The sequence below is a fragment of the Bos taurus genome, chromosome 18 (assembly GCF_002263795.3).
Source record: "Bos taurus isolate L1 Dominette 01449 registration number 42190680 breed Hereford chromosome 18, ARS-UCD2.0, whole genome shotgun sequence".
Classification (NCBI taxonomy): domain Eukaryota; kingdom Metazoa; phylum Chordata; class Mammalia; order Artiodactyla; family Bovidae; genus Bos; species Bos taurus.
The window spans coordinates 1,920,920-1,944,783 of record NC_037345.1 but is presented as its reverse complement, the minus strand read 5'-3'; the positions used below and the strand labels follow the sequence as shown (position 1 = coordinate 1,944,783).

The following is a 23,864-nucleotide window of genomic DNA, read 5'->3' as shown; positions in this document are numbered from 1 at the left end:
TTATTTCACTCCATATTCTTTTATGCATAGTTTTGTTTTTTCTTGTTTTGTTTTGTTTTTGTTTTTTAGGCTGTACCATGCACACAGCCTTTGGGATCTTAGTTTCTTGACCAGGGATTGAACCTGCACCGCCTGCACGGGTAGTGTGGCATCTTAACCTCTGGCCCACCAAAGAAGTGCCTGCGGTTTCTGATGAGAGGTCCACTGTAAATCTTACATCTGAATGTTAGTTTTGTAGAGCTGCCACATTTCCACAAACTGGGCGCCTTAAACCAAATTTATTCTTTCCCAGTCTTGAGGCCTCATCCCTGAAATCGAGGTGTTAACAGACCTGCTGTCTTTCCCGAGGCTCTCGGCTGAAAGCTTCCTTGCTCTGTGTCTTCTGGTGGTGCCAGGCCTTGACTTGGGGTCTCTGCCACCATCCCTAACCCTCACCCTTCAGGGGCAAGGATTGGGTCTGGTTCATACCTGGCATCTCATGCTCTGTTCCCATATGATAAATGATGAGTTGAGCTGAACTTCCTGGCTTGTGCCTACTGTCGAGTCAGGGTTATTGCTGCAGGGAAAGGCAGAGAGCCTGATGTATGCTCCAAAAGAAATCTACAAGAAACAACCCTGGAAGGGAGAAGAAACCAGAAATCTTGAGAGGGATTCCTTCCCCACAGACTTCCACTGCAGCCTGCTCGTCATCCATCATTTTTATACATTTGGTTTGCCTCTAGCCCTGAGGTTGTAGATCTATAAATCTAATTCTCCTTTGTGAGAAAATCCTGATTCCTGTTACCTAGGAATTAGAAATAGAGGATGCCTGGATAGAAAAATGAAGGATGCACCAAGAACTGAATGCTTTAGTCAGGAAACGTGGATTATCAATCCCTGATCCACCTCTTAACTTGTCCATAATTCTTATGCCCTAGATTATTGAATGTCTGAAAGAAAACAAGAAGCAGCTGAGCCCTCGTTGCCACCAGAAAGTGTTTAAGCTGCAGGAGACAGAGATGATGGACCCAGAACTAGACTATACGCTCATGAGAGTCTGCAAGCAGATGATAAAGGTAAGGGGTCTAAAACCAGGGTCACAGTAACAGTAGCATGAGCTTTGCAAGCAGATGATAAAGGTAAGGGTCTAAAACCAGGGTCACAGTAACAGTAGCATGAGCTTCTTTACATTTCAGAGTAAATGCACATAATCTTTCAGTATCAACCTGTTTTATATAGCTAAAGCCATGGTTCTCGAACTCTGGCCCCTAGACCTGCAGCACCAGCACCACCTGGGAACTTAGACTCTCAGGCCCCACCTGACCTCTTGAGTCAGTCTCTGCAAGTGGTGGCTTCGGTCTTCACAAGCACCCACGGGTTCCAAGGCAGCTCCAGTTTGAGAACCACTAAGCCACAATGACTGACCTCACTTTGACCTGAGACGCAAGAAAATAGAGGCCCACTGAATATATGATAAGTTTTGAGGCGGTAGGTGGAGGTCTACTGAAAAAGTCACCATCAAATGCCCTGTCTCCCACCACCTGTCTACCGCCATCAATGGCTTTTTTGTTATACAGGTTCTTTTGGTTCTTTTGCATCTCCAGTGAACGTCCCCTGCATCAGGGGTGACGAGATGTCATTCCTGGATCTGTGCACGCGTACAAAGAGATCTAAGTGCGAACCCCTTATTTCAACTTCCCTTTAAAATAAAGCGATACTTCTCACCCTGTCAAACAAACTCTAAAGAAAATTGTGAAAGTAAAAAGTCTCTTTAGGTGGGTCTGGAAGAATTGAGCCCTCTGTAAAAATGGAAATAATCAGGCTGTGATTTGAGGGAACTATTATGCCTTTTATAAAAATCAATCAGCAATCCGCATCAGTCATATTAAGACCAGTGGACTATAATTAATCCACAGTGGACTGTGGATTAGCGGATAGAGATGAGTTTATCACTAGTCAGAGTGAATGTCTGACTTCAAGGACACTAGCAAGTGTACGAGATCTGGCTCCACAGGATTTGGTAGGAGAATAGCTCCTGTAGTTAAAGAATGAACCAGAAAGGTCATTTCCCCGCATCCCTGCTCACATTATTTGGTGGGTCATTCCTGAGTTTCCCATTGGAGTTGGGTAGATACGGTTTGAGGGCTACATAGTCACCTAGCCCAATGTTACATTCATATGTCAACAATATATAAGCTCATGAGATGCCATGTAATGTAGCATAGCCATGTAAGTAGGGAATCAGTCCTGTGCAAAAAGAAACAGGAAGTAGAAAGAAATGTGAGAAGTATAGTAGAGAATAGATAAAAGGGATCTGAAGGCTGGGTGCTTATTCAGGCTTGCTGTTTCTCTTGTCCCAAGTGATACCTTTAGGTTCTGTCATAAGCTCCTAGAAGATGTAAGAGTGATAAATATGGAGTTAACTGCCGCATTTGGCAATTAACTACTTTTATAAAACTTTGTTTTTTTGCAGAGATTCTGTCCAGAAGCAGATTCCAAAACTATGTTGCAGTGTTTGAAGCAAAATAAAAACAGTGAATTGATGGATCCCAAATGCAAACAGATGATAACCAAGCGCCAGATCACCCAGAACACAGGTACCGTCTTGGCTTTCCTGGTCCCACAGGGTAGAGCTTCGGAGGAGCTGAGTGGGCATATACTTGCCTAACTAAACTAAAGGTGCTTTGGGGCTTGTGACTGCTAAGAATCTGGATGTAGTGAGCAAGGTGACATCTTCCCTGAAGAGGGTCCAGAGGAACACAGAGTCATGGGGAGCTTGCCGTTACAGGGCATCCAAAACGAATTAGGGCTAGAGTTCTTTGAAAAAGTCTGGACGTTGAATAAAACTTCATGCACGTGGCAGGAGAATGCGTGGGTGATCTGTTTCAGAACAGAGACATTTAATCTCGAAGTTGCAAGACCTTGTAACTTAATCGTCAAATTGCGTTGGATATTCAGCGTTTTTGAATATATATATTATGGGGAAGGGTACTGATGTCTGCGTGATTTTTGTGAGGACTGCTTAGAATGTTGGTCTCAGTAAACCCTGCAGAGCTGCTGGGAAGTAGGATTCTCCACGTCTGCCCTTCCACCACACTATGTTGAGGATTTAAAATAGCGTCGTGAGGGAGTTGCCTGGCAGCCTAGTGGTAGGGCTCCTCACTCTCACTCTTGTGGCCCAGGTTCAGTCCCTGGTCAGGGAACTAAGGTCCTCCATTTACTGGATAAAAAAATTAATGGTTTATTTATGGTCATTGACATAATATGTCCCCTTTGGGTAAGTGGATCTCAAAACATTTGTGAATCCAGGTGGAGTATTTTATCACGTGCTTATTCCTTTCTTCTAGATTACCGCTTAAACCCTGTGCTAAGGAAAGCCTGCAAAGCCGACATCCCTAAATTCTGTCATGGGATCCTGACTAAGGCCAAGGATGATTCAGAGTTAGAAGGTCAAGTCATCTCTTGCCTCAAGCTGAGATATGCAGACCAGGTAAACTGCCCTGGGCTTTGCACGAGGCCTCCACTAGTTCCGACGGCGTTTTCTTTGGAAGTCCTTAGCTTACTGCCACTTTCCCCAAGACCTTTCTCACATCTTCCCCAAGCCAGGGCCCAGGTGGAAAGCTGACATGTTCTAATAGGCTGACCTCCTCTCCCTTGTCACGCGTAGCGCCTCTCTTCAGACTGTGAGGACCAGATCCGGATCATCATCCAGGAGTCTGCTCTGGATTACCGACTGGACCCTCAGCTCCAGCTGCACTGCTCGGACGAGGTAGGGTGTGGGTGCAGAACTTGCTGTGAGCAGAGCTGGTCAGGAGGGCTTTACTGGAGATAAGTTCTTTACTCTTTCCCTTCAGCCCTGAATCCAGTATTCTTCTAGGCTCTCCATTGTCTGAGCTTCTGGTTCTTTCTAACACTGAATTTGACTTGGCCTTAGTCCTCAACACTGTTCAATTTTGATTCCATATTTCTCTATAGAACATGAGTATTATTATATCTGTCTATGTCTAATTTGGTCTTCCCTCTCCTTATTCTGATGGTCAACCCAAAACACACCCAACACTTGCCAGAAAAATGGAAGTGCTCCTGTAATAAATACCTCTGATGAAGGGCCTATTCTTGGAAATTGACTTCCTAGCTGGAAAAGGCCATGTTGAGAACTTTGTTCACCATACATCAGTTTTATGGATATGAGTTTTAAAGGTATTTCAAAGAAGCTTACTCATAAAGCTCTCCAAAAGAAGGCTACATTTTAAATCTGCGCTGCAAGCTATGTGTCAGGACCCCTTTGTGTTTCCAAGCTATGCAGCTTGGTTTACCCTGAAGTTCTGTGAATGTCAAGCCTTTGCTTTTAGGATTTTACTTGGCTATCTGACCTTCCTCTTGAGCAATCAGGGAGTAGTCTCTGTGACCAGGCCTGGGACAGTCTGACTCAGGCCTGGAGGTTGACAGCATGAAGATACACGTGTTGACAAGTTTTTCGGCTCTGTGCCAGTTCTTGTGAAGGAGAACAGAGCCTGGCATGCCATGTGGGGGGAGGGGAGTGAAAGCCACCAGGGACCCATTTGAGAGGCACCCAGTCACGTCTGTGGGAGATCGTGAGTCTGTGTGATGCAGAGGCCCAGGAGCCCAGCGCGCAGGGCTGCCTGTGCTCTGTGTGTCCCGAGCAGATCGCCAGTCTGTGCGCCGAGGAAGCCGCAGCCCAGGAGCAGACCGGCCAGGTGGAGGAGTGCCTCAAGGTCAACCTGCTCAAAATCAAAACAGAAGGCTGTAAAAAGGTGACTCCGTTAGTCTCCGTTTTCTGTCGCTTGCGTTCTTCTCCTCTTCCTCTTCTTCCTCTGAAAGCTATAGACTGTGCATCTCGGTGGTAAAATCAAAACCTGCCTTCCAGGGATTCTGTCCATTCCTCTTACCAAACTCATTGGGCTTTTGACTCTTAATTGCCTGTAACTTAAATATTCTTACACGCCTACTAATTAGTTGTGAATATGTCTCGTCTCCATGACTAGACCAACGTTTAAGTGCTATGCCGAAGTAAAATGTCAATTCCAATATACCGGTAAGGGTACTACATTCATAAGAGTTAATGAAACTAAAAATCTAGCTCATTTCAGAAACATCACATAAAAAATTTCATCAAAATATGAGTTAACGTATATTGTCTTATGAAATTGATAAGCAAAATAATATATATTTGATCTTTTTTTAGAAAGCTTTATCTCTTTTTGGAAAAGTGTTTGAATAATATTGTTGAATCAGTGTGAATATTGTGTGCAAATATTTTCATCTGCTAAAAATGTTTCTGATTCCACGTGGTCTGAAGAATGGTAGGAGTTGCTTGAATGCTAAATCCACGTATTTTCCTGCAAACATTTCATCAAATGATTTCATTTAACTTCAGGGAGGACTTTTTGAACAATACTTTTTTTTTTGCTTTGCTTTGCTTTTATTGTTCTTTTACAGTCTATTGAGAGCACACTAATTTCTACATAAGAAAGTATTTCTGGACTGTCTACTGCAGTTTCATCATTAATAACAGTGTCTGCCAAGTTGATTTCAGTTCTGTTCCGTTTGTATTTCTGTTGATCAGAACATCTTTGAACTCAGACAAGAATTGTTCTCACCGTAGAAGTTAGGTGCTGACAAGTCTTTTTTCCTTTTGAGAGTAATGTCGATAAAGTGAGACATTTTACAAACGTGCTCTTCTGTTTTGGAATTTTAATATAGCTTATTACTCTGATTTTCAGTTTTCACGTTTACAGAGTTCTGTAGAAACAAAAGAACTGCTTTAAGTCAGTGTAAACACTAACACTTAGTATTTAATAATATGGTATACCAGAATGCCAAAACCCAATTCTGATCTTAATACTGCCCTGCTTTGCTTAGCAAACAGCTGTGCGTACACTCGGGCCCCAAATTACATTTATTGAATTAAATTGGATGCTAACAATCTCCGTTCTTTGCACCCTCACCACATTGCCAGCAATCTCCGAGTAGCCTCTGTTGGCTTAACCTTCTCTCCTTGACATGTTTGTGCATGAAGTATGTACGGACAACAGATTTCGCCGTGTGTCCTCTATAAGAGTGCTCTCTGTGATCTCCCTGCCTTAGGAAGTGTTAAACATGCTGAAGGAAAGCAAAGCAGACATCTTCGTGGACCCGGTTCTTCATACAGCTTGTGCCCTGGACATTAAACACCACTGTGCGGCCATCACCCCTGGCCGAGGGCGTCGTAAGTCGCTGCGTTCACTGTAGCCCTTTCTGAGCTGTCTCGGGAGGAGCAGAGGTCCTGCGGAGACATCAGTTACAGCAACTCTGTTCTGTAGCTGCAGCTCAACCATAGACAGCACCCTTGGGGGCCTCGTTGATGCTTTGTGAAAAGTGAGTTTAGGAGTGATCTGCAGGTGTACAGTGGTACAGCCCTGACCAGAGGTAAAGATTTGACAAGAGAAAGTTGAGTTACTTACCAGGGAGGCAAAAGTTAAAGCCATCATCATGGCCCTCTTCCTTGCCTTGCCCAGCGAATGGCTCCGACAGCTTCCCCAGTGGCCAAAGTGGGCTCTGAGGTCAGGTCCTGCGTGACGTGGAACCTGGGCAAGGGTACGGCTCTTTCTGACCCACGTGTGTCCTCTGAGAATCAAGAGGTTTTAAGAGAGAGTCCGGAGAGCCATCCTTAGACATTCTTCTCCATGTGAGCTCTTAGGTGAAGTGTCCTTGAAGGGATTTCACTTTGGGTAGCCTCTGGATCTGAATTCCCTGGTGGTAGGTACCCTTCTCCCCAGCCTTACTGAAATCTCTGTTCTGTACATCTTCTGACTCTTCTTACCCCTTTCCTTGCACAGAAATGTCCTGCCTTATGGAGGCCCTGGAGGACAAGCGGGTGAGGTTACAACCAGAGTGCAAAAAACGTCTCAATGACCGGATTGAAATGTGGAGTTACGCAGCAAAGGTAACGAACCTCGAGAATCTCCTGAAGTGACATGTTCCCTGAGTTTCCCAGTCTCTTTGAGTTACTTCACTGACCCTTTGTCCTTGTCATGAATCATTGTGTTTGAAAACATCTTTCAGTGCACCTGTAGGACTCCTGGGCTCTGTGAGCCTGGAGCCGTCATCTCCAGATAGGACAGCTGAGACATGAATTGATCTCTTCTTTCCTCATCGGTTTCTACTTCTGAGCCACTAAGGATTGCTTCTCAGTGACTCCACTGCTTGTTTTCTGTTGGCACATGCTGGTGCTCAGATCACTTTAATCTGAAGACCCGTCATGCTGTTCTCAGTACACGGATGGGTGTAGAAGCAGCCCAGACCTCTGGTCCAGACCCTCTTGGGCACCCAGGCTAAACTGAGACCCAGCAGAACAGATCCGTGCGCACCTGGGGAGCCGTTTGGTCCTGATTCTGCCAGAGCAGGCGGCCATAGAGGTCCACTGGAGAAAGCACTGACGTGAAGGCTGGTTAGACTCTCGGTGTCCACAGCTGGGGGATTGGTTTGAGTCTATTCAGTCAGCATAAGTCATGTCTGCAGGTTGTTTTTGGTGGGGGAGAGGATGCTGATGATATGATGGTGAATGGAAACAAGTCAAGACAGAAGGAGCATCCACCACAACGTTAGCTTTTCTCTTTGTTTTTAAAAAGGCAGCAGTGTGTGAGGAAAATAAATCAAAATATTTAAGGACCTGTGTCCTTGTACAAATCAGTTGACCCCTTGCCACCCCTTGGGCTGCTGGGTCTTCACCTGTGATGTGGGAGTCGTGAAATCTATATGCCAGGACTGGTGTGAGGACTGAATGCTTGACGCATGCTGAGCCCTTTGTCGGCACGTGGTCAGGTCCTCCGTGTGAGGGCCCTTAGCGCACTGGCGGTGGTGATGGCTGTGTTGGCTTCTGAGAGCCCGCCACTTTGCATTTGTCCGCATTGCCTCATCTTGTGCGGCAGCTGTATACAGCACTATGATCAGGAAAGCCAGTTGTAGCTCTGTGTTTGACTTTCTCATCCCTCACCGTCTTCTCTCCCCTAAAGAAATGACCCCAGTTACGGTAGGAACCGAGGGGCAGTTTCGAGTGGGCATCGGCTCAGCCCACACCTCTCTGAGGGCGATGCCACCGTTTGTTTTCCAGGTAGCCCCAGCGGACGGCTTCTCTGACCTCGCCATGCAAGTGATGACCTCCCCGTCCAAGAACTACATCCTCTCTGTGATCAGCGGGAGCATCTGCATATTGTTCCTGATCGGCCTGATGTGTGGACGCATCACCAAGCGCGTGACACGAGAGCTCAAGGACAGGTAGAGGCGCCTGGAGCCCCAGAGGAACTACCTGCCTGGCGCCCCGTTTGTACAGCCCTCCTGTATAGCGCACCCCTCACCTCGCCCTCCTGCGCGGCGGCCCCAGCACTCACGTTAGAGCAGCAGCAGGCGCCCACCGCCTCGTCCGCCGCAGACTCCTCCCGCGTCCATGGTGTCCTCCTTGACCACTCGTGCAGCAGCCGGCCGCTTTGGGGATCGCCTCTGTCGGCAGACTCGGGTTTCCCTGTCCAGAGACAAGTCTCTCATCCGGATGGACCTACCAGTACTTCCGGAACCAACTCACCTGACCTGCAACTCAGCTGAATTTTTTTTTTTTTTTTAAAACACCAAAAAAAATCTTTTTAAAGAAAGGAAAAAAAAATGTATATAGTAACACATCTCCTCCAGGCTTGATTTGAGCAATGGGGTTCTTTCTTCTGTGTGGCGGTGTAAAAGGAAGGCAGGACGTTAGAGGGGAGCACCTAACACACTGTAACCGGGATGTCTGGCTGACCTCTCAGAAGCACCTTTGGCCCCATCAGGGCCACGGACTTCACCAAGTAGCAGGAAACGACTGACCAGCCCACTTGGGGTCTTGTTTTCTTCTGCTGAAACAGTGATGCCTTCCGATCCCTACCCGAGCAGAGCCACTGCGGGTCAGGACCCACGGCCACGTGTCGCTCTGCCGTGCTCGCCCAGTGGGCCCCCTAGGCTGAGGGCGGGTGGGTTGGAGCAGGGCCCAGGGGTATGAGCAGCTCGTCCGTCCACTGCTCTGCACGAGAGGTTGGGCACCAGGGCCTGCCTTCCAGACCTGCACGGGGCTCTCCGCGTTTGGACTGGCCCTGCTGGGGTGGCAGTGCCTCCCTGAGTCCTCTGCTGCCGGGGGTGCCTGCGACCCAGCAGGGGGAGCCAGGGCGGGAAGCAGGGTGGGGGCAGAATCAGCCCACTGTGGTTCATGTTTCAGGCAACAATGCAGGTCAGGAACAGTGGCTTCTGCAGACGCAGCCTGGCCTCAGGGAGGGATGGCAGGCTGACCTTCCCACAGGCTCCGGGCCACCTTCCCAGACAAGCTCCTTCATACCTCTTCATGCAGAGGGCGTGGAACATGGTTCCAGTAAAAGATGGAGGCTCTTTCTCCTCTTTCCTTTCTGTCCGTTGGCTGCATCCCCCCACGGTAGTAGGCATTGGCTAAATGTTGTACTTGGATGATTCATCAGTCTTTGCTGAGTCTGAGCTTTGTGGAAACATTCCTGAGCATCGCTTAACCCTCCAGCGTAGAGATAACAGGCTTGGAGTATCAAAAGGGAGGCACACGGGCGTCACGGTTCAGCCTGGGGCACCTGGGCTTGAGTTTGGGGCACGGAATCCAGTGGCTGCACAAGAGGGCAGTGTGTACAGTAGGAGATATATTTATATAATATATATTTTATTAACCTGTTAGACGTCCACAGAGTATTATAAATCACGTGCCTAAAACTGCCCACATAGACCGTGCACCCTGCCTGGCCCCACCCTGCCTGGCCCCGCCCCGCCTCGCCACTGTCCGCGCGTGCCGCGGGCCCGCCCCCTCTGTCTTCCCTGGAACGTGTTCAGGACAAATGGGTCAGCTGGTCCAGGTGGCTCCTCGTCTAACCCTGACGGACGGATATTGGAATACTGATACTGTGGTTTGCTTCTTTCTTTCTCCTTTTTGCTACTCTTGCTGGAGGCAGTGGGTTCCAGGCGCCAGCTGCAGACGCCCCCTGCCTCGGGCACCACCAGTCACCAAGGGCGGTTCTAAGCTGACAGGTCCCCTCAGGTCCTGCTCTTAAGGTCTTCCCGATTCTCAGCAGCTGTCTTGCGGGTCTTCTGTCTCATCACATTTGAACCTCTTGGAGTTGGAGCACCACCCCTCCTTCCACCCCTGTTGCACTAAACTGAGCTGGTGGATGGTGCACCTCCTGGGGCTCCTCCCTTGCTCTGGGCAGGTGCTGAGAGCGAGGAACAGGGTTGTCACATGTACACAGGCCCCCACTGATGCGTGTGACGTGCTTTACAGCACAGAATAACTTCCCATCTGATGGGGGGGCTTCCATTCTCCTCCTCTGCTGTCTCCCTCCCCACGTGTGTAAAACATCACCACAGCTTACTGTGTCTTGATGCTTTTCTTTCTGGACTGAGAGATGATCTCAACTGTCTGCAGCAGATCTGGAAGTTTGAAAAAAAGTTTGGTTCTTGAAACATCCATCACCTTGAGAAATGATCTGGATAGATAGAAGGTATAACTCTGCCGGTATCTTTGATCGCTTGTTGCCAGAAAGCATTTCACCATCCAACTTGGAGTAGTTTCCTATGACTGAGCAGTTTCATACATCATCAGAAACTATGGCCCAGCTATGTCCATTCTGTACCTCATTCGGTATGACAGAAACAGGCTCTGAGCCGCCTCTGGTCCCTGGCTTCATAGGTCACTCTTGGGTAAATCAGCTAGGCAAGAACTAGGCAAGAGGAAACCATGGCCCTAGTGGGGGAGCTGACGGCCCTCTTGCTCTGTCGTCATCTGATGTCTAGCCCATCCAGGAACAGTTACATCAGCAGCAGGTACGGTTTTGGGTCAAGACCAAGGGTCCATACCCTTGCTGAAGATTACGGTAACCAGGGAACTCATCAGGCCTCGTCCACTCACTCGAATCTCAGAGATGCCGACCGAGTATCTCCACAGCAGTCCAGAGGAGCCGGGAGGTCAGTTCTCTGGTCTGGCGGCCCTGCAGTGCAGGGAATCAGAAATCTGAATAGAATGTGCAGGACGAGGCTGACTGCTCCCCCTCACGGAGCTTCTCACACACAAGGCGGCTGTGGAGTGAGGTCTTGCCCTGCACGTCCCTGGCCTTCCTCCGCTATCGCTGCTGTCCCAAGAGAAGTCTGCTAGCGAGATGCTCCAAGACAGGCCTGGGTTCACTCCAGCAGGAAAGCCCCCCTCCTTAGCATTCCCTGACACTCTGGTACCACCCACAGGCCCAGTTCTGTGGACCCCATCAGTTTGTTCTGAGCCAGTGCATCCTTAAGAGGCAAGGGGAATTCTAGGATTGAGTGAGCAGGTGTTGACTGTTACTCACTGCGGCCCTTGACTCCCATCCTGCACGCACTCTTCTCAGGGATGCTGGAGAGGGAGGGAGACTCTGCTTTCCTAGAAGATGTGACAGGAAATTTGCCATCAGATTTCATCTGTTCCCATTTCCTGAGGTCAGGTAACAAGAGAAACTAGTAGTGAAGACTTGTAGCCTCCATTTACATTTCATCAGACAGGGTGCTGACTTCCCTCCCCCTTCCCAGGAGAAGATTCACTCCTGTGTGCACCACCTCCAGGCTGTGGGACCACTGTCTGTCCCAAAGATCCCCACTGGTTTGAGTCACCCGGGGAAGGATCGGTTGCTTTGTGGGACCTCCTTTCTCAGCTGGTCTTAAGTTCCTCTGAGGAAAAAAGCCTTTGCTTTTCCCATTTCTTTCCCTCCCCCACCAAAAAGTAAGTGTTCTCCGCATATTGCTTATTCCACGCAAGCACGTACAGGGAAGGAACCTGCAGTAGGGACCCTTAGAAGCCATCCAACATAGCCTGACTCATTCAAACTAAATTTGGGCCATAGAATAAAAAGAACAGGGTTTTTTGAATCGTGCATTTTGGTGTGTTTACTTGTATTTCCAATTCTTAGGAAGTTGAAAAATCTCAGAACTCCTTTTATTTACTCTCACCATTTGGACAACACCTAAGTAGTTTTATAAAATGCAGCATTCCAGTGCCCCGAGTTTCCCTGTGTCTTTGAGGACCTACCACTTCTGAATCACCGCTCCCCCACTGGTCTTCAGCTCCCAAAGGACCAGGGGCTGGAGCTGATGTTCTGGTTGGTAGGTTTCTGTCTCATCTCTGCTTGGCCATCTCTCCAGCTAAACTCCGCTTGGTCCTCCTCTCCCCCAGGACCAGTGTCACATGTCAGGCAGGGCAGTCGAGTTCGAGGCCCAATCCCCCTTCATGCCCAGACCTCAGACAAAAGATAAGTCATTAGCAAACCCAGACTGATTGAGAGTGGTGGGCCCCTCCATGCCATCTAGTGAGATCACTGAGGAGACCCAGGGGCTGTTGGTCACCTGGAGCACAGAGGTGGGACTGTCTGCTCGGGCTGGTGGTGACAGGATCCTGGTGGTGGTCTCCTCCCCGTCCTCCTTCCCAAGACCCCCCACAGCACACGTGTAGGGGTATGGGCAGCCGTGCGATGGAGGAGTCTCCCTGGGCAAGGCGGGAACTCAGACAGTGCCTCTCTATTCTGTTTTGCCTTCCCCCAACACTGATTTGACACCTGGACCCCAGAGCCCAGCGGGCCCTGTGCCGCACACACTTGATGGTTTGAGCAGGTTCCCTGGCCAGAGTGAGTGACAGGAGGGCTGGCAGCCCGAGGCTTACTGAACGTCCTCCCCACGCAGTGTTTCCGGGTCAATCCAGGCTGGAAGACAGACTGTCCAGCAAATGCTGTGTGAGATCTTAGGCCTTTAAAAACTGGTGTGTTTTGTTTTTTTTTTTTAGAAGGAAAAAAAAAAAGTAACAAGCCTCTTTTGTAAATGGTTTTTCTTTCTATGTATAAAATCCTGGCAGTTCCTTGTTTTTACATGTTCATGCTGTGTAATTTTGAGATGTTACCGAGATTCTGAACATAATGTGCATTTTTTTTTTCTGTACAGATGAAATGGGAGAATTTAATAAAGAGTTTGCAGGTTTTTACTTGTTAAATCTTCTCTGTGGTGACTGGGAGGACCCTCCTCAAACACCTGCTATGCTCGTAGAAGTCTCCAGAGCGGTGAGCGCTGGCTGTGAACTTGCCACTGATGCTCAGAAACTTACTGTTCGAACGCCCTTGTTCTTGGTTAATTAGGTCAAGCAGAGTAGGACCATAGGCCTTTTATAGGAGAGCTGGAAGCAGATCTCGGGTTTTCTGACCCTCAGTCTCGTGTGTCTAGAATTACTCCTTCTGCTGATGTGCTTAAGCCATGTCATGAGGCTTCTCGGGGAACACGTCTGGACCTTCCTATAGATGCAGCACAGGATGGCACCTGGTGTCTGATGGCTGCCTTCCCCTTCAGGCCCAGAAGTGGGTGGGCCACATTCGTTTGGGCGCTGCTGCGTCCACGTTTAGTCAGTGCTTGTCTCCCCGTTCCAGTCCTGAGCTCGGTGACCTCACGACACCCTTCCCACATCTTGTCTTCTACCTCCTCTGCTCTCAGCAAAGCTCATTTGCATCTGGGTGTTGGATTGCAGATAGCAAAGGTTTCTTGAAGTAGTAATGGCCATACCAGTATTCGAGTAATGAAATGGGTCGTTAAGTTCGAAAGGTGGGGTAACCTGGAACCCAGGGTTTCTTCTCGGGACTCCTCAAATCCATTTTCAGCAACTGTCGTTTAGGAGATAGTGGGCCTGGGTGCAGAGTGGAGGGGGAGAGGGTGAAGAGTAGAAGAAAGGAGAGAGGGGTTGTAGAGGCATTTTGAGCCCCATCTGTACTGTTCCTCTGTCTAGGGGGCTCTGGGCAGCCATCAGCCCTGAACGAGTGTCCTGGAGGGGCCACCCTGTTTTGTGTAAGTGGGGGACTGAGCTGTGGGTTTAGGCTCCTCGTCACTAGTATCCCCACAAGGGAGAAGTGGCTCCCCCAGCCCGGCTGCCCTCAGCCCCCCAGGGGACTCCGCAGCAATGAATGGGTTATGCTGCCCGGCTGACACCTTAGCAGTCTTTGAATGAATTAGGACTTCCCAGGTGGCTCAGTGGTAAAGAACCTGCCTGCCAATGCAGGAGATGTGGGAAACATGGGTTCAATCCCTGGGTTGGGAAGATCCTCTGGAGCAAGGAATGGCAACACACTCTGGTATTCTTGCCTGGAGAATCCCATGGATGGAGGAACCTGGCGGGCTGCGATCCAGAGGGTCGCAGAGAGTTGGATGCAGCTGAGCACGTGCAGCGCCCACGTTTTGTGTGTGATTTTTCAGGTAAAAGCTCCTTGGCCAACTTCAATCTTCAGAGCCATTTAGCTTCTGTTCTCAAAAGGAGCTAAGAACAAAAGGGTCTTGGCCAGAAAGGGAAGCTTAGACCATCCAGCTCTCTCACCTGGATGAAAAAGTGAGGCACAGAGGTGGGGAGGCGACTTCTCAAAACAGCTGATTAGCAGCCAAATGAGCACCCCTGCTGTGGGCTCTTTCTCTGACCAGGCACACAGGCTTTGGGGCCTGTGTGACCAAGTAAGACAGCCCTCATCCAGCTCTGGGCAGAAGCCACTGGCCTGACCCCAAAAGTCTGCCCAACCCGACAGACCTCCAGTGGGCGCGTCTGACCTTGGTCCTGGTTCCTGTCTCCATTGCCCAAAAGGACCTGTAGCACAGCAGTGTCTTCTCAAATTACTTGTTAAATACAGAGAGAAAACAGTAATTTACAGTGGAAAAATGCAGCTAAACCATGTGATCCACCTTAACGGCAAGGAGAATGGAACAGATGGACATTTCGTGCCTCCTGATAAAATGTACTGAGAACACAACATCCTTTCTGCGGTCTTCTTGTCAAAAGTGCAGAGCCTGAATCCGTCGTGAGGAAACACTGGACAAACCCGTACCAAGCCATGTTCTACAAAATTACTGCCCTTCACTCAGTCACGAAAGATAGAGACTAAGGAACTGCTCCAAATTAAAGGAGACTAAGGGGAGACTTAATAACTAAGCGCAGTGTGTAATCCTGCACCAGGAAAAAAAAATGTTACCCAACACACACTCTGAGAGAAACTTTGGAGAATTGGGTCTCTAGGGTTTTAAGGCTGTTTCTCTACTACTGAGACCAGGGGCCCAACAGCAGTTCTTACTTTGTAATAGTTTGAAGCAACCAATAAAGACACCTTGAACATGAAAAAAAATTTTTTTCTGACCTTTGTATTGTGTTACACTAAGATTGATGACTGACTTCATAAACGATGGAAATCAGAAGACAGTGAAAAGAAAAACTTCAAACGTAGAATTTTTTTAACCTAATGAAAATAACCTTTAAAATAAAGATGTTGTCAGATAAACAAAAGCTGAGATAATTTATCACTATGAGACTTGCACGAAAGGAATCCTACGTGAAAGAATAAGAAGTGTTCTATAAGGTAAATATGTACTTGAATATAAGTAAGGATTTAAATAAATCATATATTAATTTTTTTTGTTTTATTTTATTTTTATTTTAGTGCCTTTTGTTCTTTTTTATTTTTTTTAATTTAATTTTATTTTATTTTTAAACTTTACATAATTGTATTAGTTTTGCCAAATATCAAAATGAATCCGCCACAGGTATACATGTGTTCCCCATCCTGAACCCTCCTCCCTCCTCCCTCCCCATACCATCCCTCTGGGTCGTCCCAGTGCACTAGCCCCAAGCATCCAGTATCGTGCATCGAACCTGGACTGGCATCTCGTTTCTTACATGATATTTTACATGTTTCAATGTCATTCTCCCAAATCTTCCCACCCTCTCCCTCTCCCACAGAGTCCATAAGACTGTTCTATACATCAGTGTCTCTTTTGCTGTCTCATACACCAGGTTATTGTTACCATCTTTCTAAATTCCATACATATGCGTTAGTATACTGTATTTATGTTTTTCCTTCTGGCTTACTTCACTCTGTATAATAAGCTCCAGTTTCATCCACCTCATTAGAACTGATTCAAATGTATTCTTTTTAATGGCTGAGTAATACTCCATTGTGTATATGTACCACAGCTTTCTTATCCATTCATCTGCTGATGGACATCTAGGTTGCTTCCATGTCCTGGCTATTATAAACAGTGCTGCGATAAACATTGGGGTACACATGTCTCTTTCCCTTCTGGTTTCCTCAGTGTGTATGCCCAGCAATGGGATTGCTGGATCATAAGGCAGTTCTATTTCCAGTTTTTGAATTTTAAGTTAAAAATAAGTTTAAAAATTTCAAATTTAAAAATATATGAATGTTGTTTGTACAAACCAATGGAAATGACTTTTAAATATATGCCCTATTTTATAGATGAAGAAACTGGGTCTCAGAGCAGAATAACTTTCTCGCCCAGGATCATGCAGCCAGCCAGAGGTGGAGTTGGAGTTGGGATTAGAACCCGGGTCTGCCTTTCCCTGCACTGTCTGGTTTCTGGGTAAGCGCTGTGGGTGGTCAGGCTGCCTAATGGGTGGGAGGAGCTTCCTGAAATGGCCTTCCCCGGGAGAAGCTGGCCCTCGCTCAAGCCTCCTAGACTCCTGAAGGCTTGGTGTTTCCTCTGGGAATCTGAGTGGGGCCTCCTAACGCTCCCACTGTTGCTCAGCAGCCAGGTCCCCACTTCTTGGGCAGCAGCTGTCCCAGACTGAGCAGAGCAGGCCCCTTCAGAGGCTCAGAGCCCACTCCCAGTTCCACTAACTCATGGTCTCACTTGGGAAACAGTCCCATGGGGTGGGAGGGCTTTGGCACCCCCATCAGTTCAGTTCAGTCGCTCAATCATGTCCGACTCTGCGACCCCATGAACCGCAGCACGCCAGGCCTCCCTGTCCATCACCAACTCCCGGGGTCCACCCAAACCCATGTCCATTGAGTCAGTGATGCCATCCAACGATCTCATCCTCTATCGTCCCCTTCTCCTACCCTCAATCTTTCCCAGCATCAGGGTCTTTTCAAATGAGTCAGCTCTTCGCATCAGGTGGCTGAAGTATTGGAGTTTCAGCTACAGCATCAGTCCTAATGAATATTCAGGACTGATTTCCTTTAGGATGGATTGGTTGGATCTCCTTGCAGTCCAAGGGACTCTCAAGAGTCTTCTCCAACACCACAGTTCAAAAGCATCAATTCTTCGGAGCTCAGCTTTCTTTATAGTCCAACTCTCACATCCATACATGACTACTGGAAAAACCATAGCCTTGACTAGACGGATCTTTGCTGACAAATTGATGTTTCTGGTTTTCCATATGCTGTCTAGGTTGGTCATAACTTTTCTTCCAAGGAGCAAGGGTCTTTTAATTTCATGGCTGCAGTCACCATCTGCAGTGATTTTGGAGCCCAGAAAAATAAACTCAGCCACTGTTTCCACTGTTTCCCCATCTATTTGCCATGAAGTGATGGGACCAGATGCCATGATCTTAGTTTTCTGAATGTTGAGCTTTAAGCCAATTTTTTCACTCTCCTCTTTCACCTTCATCAAGAGGCTTTTGAGTTCCTCTTCACTTTCTGCCATAAAGGTGGTGTCATCTGCATATCTGAGGTTACTAATATTTCTCCCGGCAATCTTGATTCCAGCTTGTGCTTCTTCCAGTCCAGCGTTTCTCATGATGTACTGTGCATATAAGTTAAATAAGCAGGTTGACAATATGCAGCCTTGACGTACTCCTTTTCCTATTTGGAACCAGTCTGTTGTTCCATGTCCAGTTCTAACTGTTGCTTCCTGACCTGCATACAGATTTCTCAACAGGCAGGTCAGGTGGTCTGGGATTCCCATCTCTTTCAGAATTTTCCAGTTTATTGTGATCCACACAGTCAAAGGCTTTGGCATAGTCAATAAAGCAGAAATAGATGTTTTTCTGGAACTCTCTTGCTTTTTCAATGATCCATCAGATGTTGGCAATTTGATTTCTGGTTCCTCTGCCTTTTCTAAAACCAGCTTGAACATCTGGAAGTTCACGGTTCACATATTGCTGAAGCCTGGCTTGGAGAATTTTAAGCATTATTTTACTAGCGTGTGAGATGAGTGCAATTGTGCGGTAGTTAGAGCATTCTTTGGCACTGCTTTTCTTTGGGATTGGAATGAAAACTGACCTTTTCCAGTCCTGTGGCCACTGCTGAGTTTTCCAAATTTGCTGGCATATTGAGTGCAGCACTTTCACAGCATCATCTTTCAGGATTTGAAATAGCTCAACTCGAATTCCATCACCTCCACTAGCTTTGTTCCTAGTGATGCTTCCTAAGGCCCATTTGACTTCACATTCCAGGATGTCTGGCTCTAGGTGAGTGATCCCACCATAGTGATTATCTGGGTTATGAAGATCTTTTTTGTACAGTTCTTCTGTGTATTCTTGCCACCTCTTCTTAATATCTTCTGCTTCTGTTAGGTCCCTACCATTTCTGTCCTTTATTGAGCCCATCTTTGCATGAAATGTTCCCTTGGTATCTCTGATTTTCTTGAAGAGATCTCTAGTCTTTCCCATTCACATAATTCCTATCAACTGCTGCCAAAACTGCTTCAAGGCAAGTCCTCAGATCCCCAGTTCTTGCGATGCCCTAATTACTACGCAGACCTTCCAAACTCGGGAAGTCCTCAGATCCCCAGTTCTAGATGCCTCTCACTAATTACTATGCAGACCTTCTACACTCGGGAAGTCCTCGATCCTCAGTCCTCGATGCCCTGATTACTGTGCAGACCTTCCACACTCGACCAGTGACTGCTGTCAGGGCTGCTTACTGACTGTGGCTATGCGACAGGTCCCTCCTGACCCCTCGGAAATTCAGCCTGAATGTTCCAGGGAGCAGATAACCTCTAGAAAAGTCCACGGCTGTGGGGCAGGGGAGGGCCAGTGTTATGGGACCTGGCCCCACTGGTGTGCACTTGAGGAACATGGGTGGGGAGGGGCACTGGTACATGTCGAGTCAGCCCGGCACTCGCAGTCCCAGCCTCCCGATCGCCTTTCTCCCTAAAGATCTTCCTGAGCACCGGCCCTCTGCAGGGAGTTAGAGGACAAACAACAAATGAATGAATCAAGATTACTGCCTTTGAGCACTTCCGAAATACTCCTCCAGGGAAGGTGGACTGAGGGGCAGAGCACTAGATGCAGGGCAAACAAAATCAGGGAGCCAAAGGTTATCCTGTAAGAGAGTCTTGCAGCTCTCTCAGAGAGCCGTGCTTTGTAGGCTCTGCAGGCACATCTCAGGCACCTGCCCCACAGAAAACCACTCCTGGTGCCCGCAGAACACAATCCACCTGCTTCTCGGGGGCAGAAACTGGACGCTAGTGTTTTTTAAAAGAGCTTCATTGAGATTTAACTCACATATCCTTTAGTTCACTCTTTTAAGGTATGAAGTTGGGCTTCCCAGGTGGATTATTGGGTAAAGAATCCACCTATCAGTACAGTAGATCGCAGGTTCGATCCCTAGGTCAGGAAGATCCCCTGGAGGATGGCATGGCAACCCACTCCAATATTCTTGCCTGGAAAATTCCATAGACAGAGGAACCTGGCAGGTTACAGTCCATGGGGTCACAAAGAATTAGACATGACTGGAGCAACTGAGCATGCATGCAAGGTGTAAAAGTCAGTGGTGGTTAGCACATTCACAGAGTTGGGTAATCATCACCACAACCGATTTTGAGAACGTTTTCATCACCCCCAAAATAAACCCCATATCCAGCAGCAGTCACCCCTCTTTCTCCCCAGTGTCCCATCCCAGTCTCTTGCAGCCATAAATCTACTTTCTGTCTTTATAGATCTGCCTGTTCTGGTCATTTGCCACAAATGGAATCATATAATTTGCAGCCTTTATGTCTGGCTTCTTTCACTTAGCTTAATGTCTTCAAAGTTCATGCATGTTGCAGCTTGAACCCACACTTCGTCCCTTTTTTATTGTTGGATAGTATTCCATCGTATGGATATCCTGTATTTCATCTGCTGATGGGCATCTGGGTTGTTTCCAACCTACTGACTATTCTTCATAATGCTGCTAGGAACATTAACATGCAAGTTTTTGGCATCTGTTTTTCAAAACATACTTACAGCAGCTCAGTTACCAAACAGGAGCCACTGCCCCAGTCGTGTTCTTGTCAGGGAAAGTAGTAAATCCCAAAAGCACTAAACGAATCTGCATCCAGAGGAAGCCTGATGCGAGGGGCCCCTCTGGGTGCTGCTCCTAAGCCGCAGAGAGAGACCTGGGAAGAGGACTGCTCATGACTCACAGTGGAGAGCTTTCTGTAGCTCTCACTCTGCTGTGGAGAAAAAACTGTAATAGCAGTTTGTAGGTGGATCCCAGTGTCGGTTTGAACTTCAAAGAGCCTCCATCAATACCGTCTCCTGGTTGTACAATCAAGATGTTGAAATGGCTGGGCCTCTCTTATCAGTTACTGCCTAGAGAGTATTCAGCTCTCCTTTCCTTTATTCAGTGTGTTTCACTCAGCGCTAGTTGCATCTTCGAGGAAAGAACACACGAGTCTCCTAACAGACGAACAGATCGCTAAGTAGAAATGGGCTGGTGGGCAGACATCCTGGGGTTCAGAGGATGAAGAGCCCACTGGAGGACCTGCTGGGCACTGGTGAGCAGGCGGAGGGAGGGATGGGAGAGCCTTCTGGGGGGGGTCAGGTCTTCCTCAAAAGGCAGGGTGTGGTCACTCAGCTCTTCCTGAGAAGAGACACAAGAAACAGCTAAGGAAAGAGTCCCCTCTACCTCTGACAGGAGCTCCTCAGGGTGGGGCTTCCCAGGGGAGGCAAAACCGGTTTTGCTCAGTTAAATACCATCAACAGAACTGTGTGAGTGTCCCAACGTGTTCACAGAAGTGGCTGTGAAATGGTTCCATTACACTTTGAGGGGAAGGGAAGAGTTCCAAAAAGTGACTGATGGTAAATGTGAACACCCAGCGCCATGCAGGGAAAAGGCTGGAAAGCACAGAAGCCAAGTTAGCCAAGATCAGCGGAGGCCGGGGTAGAGCTGCCCACAGGTCACCCATACCCGTGCAGCTCACTGAGCACAGACAAGCTCACTGGATTCCCAGGGCACCCCCTGAGCGAGCGAGTCTCCACCACAGCCACGGAGTTCATGCAGAAGTCCTAAGGAGCTCAAAGCAGCCCCAGGGCCCCCAGGGACTCCCCCCAGCGCCCAGCACAGGCATCAGGCTAACAGGCCTGGCACAGGTTCCTGCTCTTCGACTGTGCGTCACCAGCCTCCATGGTCATTCAGTTTGGCTCATCACCCCCACTTCCCACAGCCTGGAGCCCCTGGTGCCAGGCGGTGTGGTTCACTTTGCAAAAACAATATTAAAAGTTATCTGTGGCGCAAAATTTTTTGCAAATTTTGGGCCAAGTAGTCTATACACATTGCTTGAGGCTGCAAAAGCAAACAAAAAAGTGTCATTGCCCACTTTACAAGCAAGTAATTGAAGGCTGGATGATTAATTTTATGTGTCAAACTGGCTAGAAGATGGTAACCAGCTGTTTGATCAAGTACCAGTCTAGATATTGTTGTAAAGGTATTTTCTGGATGTGAATAACTGTTTTATCACTAGACTTTGAGTAAAGCAGATTACCCTCTGTACCTGAGTGGGCCTCATCCATTCAGTTAAAGCTCTTAAAAGAAAACAGAGTTCCTGTGGAGGAAGAAGGAATTGGGTCTCCACACTGCCTGGGAGCTGGAGACCCCCACCATCAGCTGGTCCCTGGGTCTCCAGCCGGCCCGCCTGTCCTGCGCATTCCAGACCTGCCAGCACCACTGTCCTGTGAGTGACTTCAACATTAATCTCTCCCTCTATGTACATACACATCCTGTTGGTTCTTTCTCTTTATATATAGTCTTTGTTGGTAACTCCCACAGAGGCCCAGGAGAGGTAACACCTCACAAGGTCATACGCCAAGGAGTGCTGGCATCCAGACCCAGGCCAGGTCAGCCCGAAGTTGTGCTTTTAACCAACCGGCACAACCACCCTCTCAGCTCTGACTCTGAGGAGCTCAAGTCAGATGATGCCTGGGATCCACCTGTCTGAGGGTCCCTGACTCAACAGAGCCTCTCTTGGTAAGAACAACAGAGGTGGTCCCACCCCTTTGGGAGGCAGCACCCCAAGAAGCCACTCCTCAGTCGCTCTTGTGTTCCAAGGACCATGCTGCGTTATCACCTCTCCAGGGAGATTTCTTTAGTCTGACGGGTTTCTATCTAATCTCCACGTAGTGCCCTCCAAAGAGGGGCTGTCTAAACCCAGGAAACCCCATTTCCTAGGCCACAGCGCCACCTACTGCTGGTTTATATGAACAGAGCTTCTTTAAGAACCAGCTCAAGCCCTACATCATCCACAAAGCTTTACACAACTGCCATTTCTAGATACAAGGGAAGTTCCTGGAACTTCCAGGAACTGACCTGATGTGTTTTTCAGCCTTGTTGATTCCAGTTCATTCTGACGAAACGGGTTTAGATTCCCCAGGTGGTCCTAATGTACCACCACTGTCTCTACCACATTTCTTGGCACTGACTTGAATATTTACCACTTCATGTAAATATTACATGTGAGGCCTGGTTTCATTATCTGCAACATGAGAATATGCTTTTATAGGCCTCACTTTCCTCACAGGTGCAGGAATTCAGCTATCCCCAACCTTCTGGGCACCAGGGGCCAGTTCCATGGAAGACAGTTTTTCCACCAACTGGGGTAGGAGGGATGGTTTCTGGATGATTAAAGCGCATCACATTGATTGTGCACTTGTATTTCTGTTATTACATCAGCTCCACCTCAGATCATCAGGCTTTGGATCCCAGAGGTTAGGGATCCCTGCAACTCACACAGTTGTGATGAAGTTTCAACCGGCACAATGCCTGGCACAGGAACCACTTGTAATATGACTCCGTCTTACAGGGACTCTGTGAAACGGCAGGTGTTCTACTGCGAAAATGCAGCATGATTTATGGGTGGAGGTTGGTGTGCCGAAGGCATTGGCTGCTTCTCTCCCTCCCCACGGGTGTGAACTGGAATGCATGCAGAGCTCTGGTTTCCACGCAGACATGGGCTCACAGGTACGTGGTGGACACGCACAGTACCAGGTTCTTACCGAGGAGTCACTGAAGGCTGGATGTCAAGTCTAGTGACAGCGACAGTAGTCTCAGGGGGAGGAGCAGGGCTTCTCCCCCAGCCATGTGCCCACTGCATGGAGAGTGACTCTGTAGACGTTTGTGTGTCTTATCTCGGTTCCCAGATTCTCTTCTCTGCTTTGAAAACAGGACAGTAATTTTATAAGCAACGTCTACTCCATTACCCAGCATGACCCCTGGCCACAGGAAGCCATCCATTAAATAAAACTGGCTTGTGTGGTGAGATGGACTTGAATCCAAAGAATGGGAACTGGTGAGTGTGGCCCTCAACGCAGCCCAGCCTGTGCCGTTAGATCGCTGTCTATTCAGACATTTTTCCTGGACTTTGTGCCAAACACAATTCTAAGTGCCGAGAACATAGTCATGCATGAAATTTAGGTACCGTGTACAAGGGTAGATTTTGCAACTAGACTGGAAAGACATTCAACACTGATCTACCATAGCGACACGTTCTATAAAGGAAAGAAAACAGGACGAAGTGACAGGAAGCGAGGTGAAGGAGTCGGTGGTGAGCTCCTCAGAAGATGGAGTGAATGATTCCTCTTCTGGTCCAGACTAGCAGGGAAGGTGCAAAAAGAAAAGATCCAGCCCCGAGCTGAGATCTAATCCTGCTTCCGAGGTCGGACCGGTCCAGCAGACCGGATTCCCGATTTGCTCTGCTAGCGATTCCCCAAGAAGACTCGGGAGACTTCCAAAAAACAAAGCGTCTGTCCGTCCAAGAGCCTACGCCCTGGACTAGAGTGTCTTTGGGTGGCGGACCACGGGGGATCACACTTGGGCACTCGC

At 48.2% G+C, this 23,864-nt stretch overlaps 1 protein-coding gene across 1 annotated transcript in view; it reads left to right on the top strand.

Annotated features, from left to right (window-relative positions):
- Positions 1-13,015, top strand: part of GLG1 (golgi glycoprotein 1) — a 127,706-nt gene extending 114,691 nt beyond the window's left edge. The window contains 8 exon segments of the mRNA NM_001244140.1: positions 918-1,055; positions 2,453-2,576; positions 3,327-3,469; positions 3,647-3,748; positions 4,647-4,754; positions 6,088-6,208; positions 6,819-6,925; positions 8,093-13,015. Coding sequence (NP_001231069.1) covers positions 918-1,055; positions 2,453-2,576; positions 3,327-3,469; positions 3,647-3,748; positions 4,647-4,754; positions 6,088-6,208; positions 6,819-6,925; positions 8,093-8,260 — 1,011 coding nt within the window. The 3' untranslated portion in view covers positions 8,261-13,015.
- Positions 13,016-23,864: the final 10,849 nt, after the last annotated feature.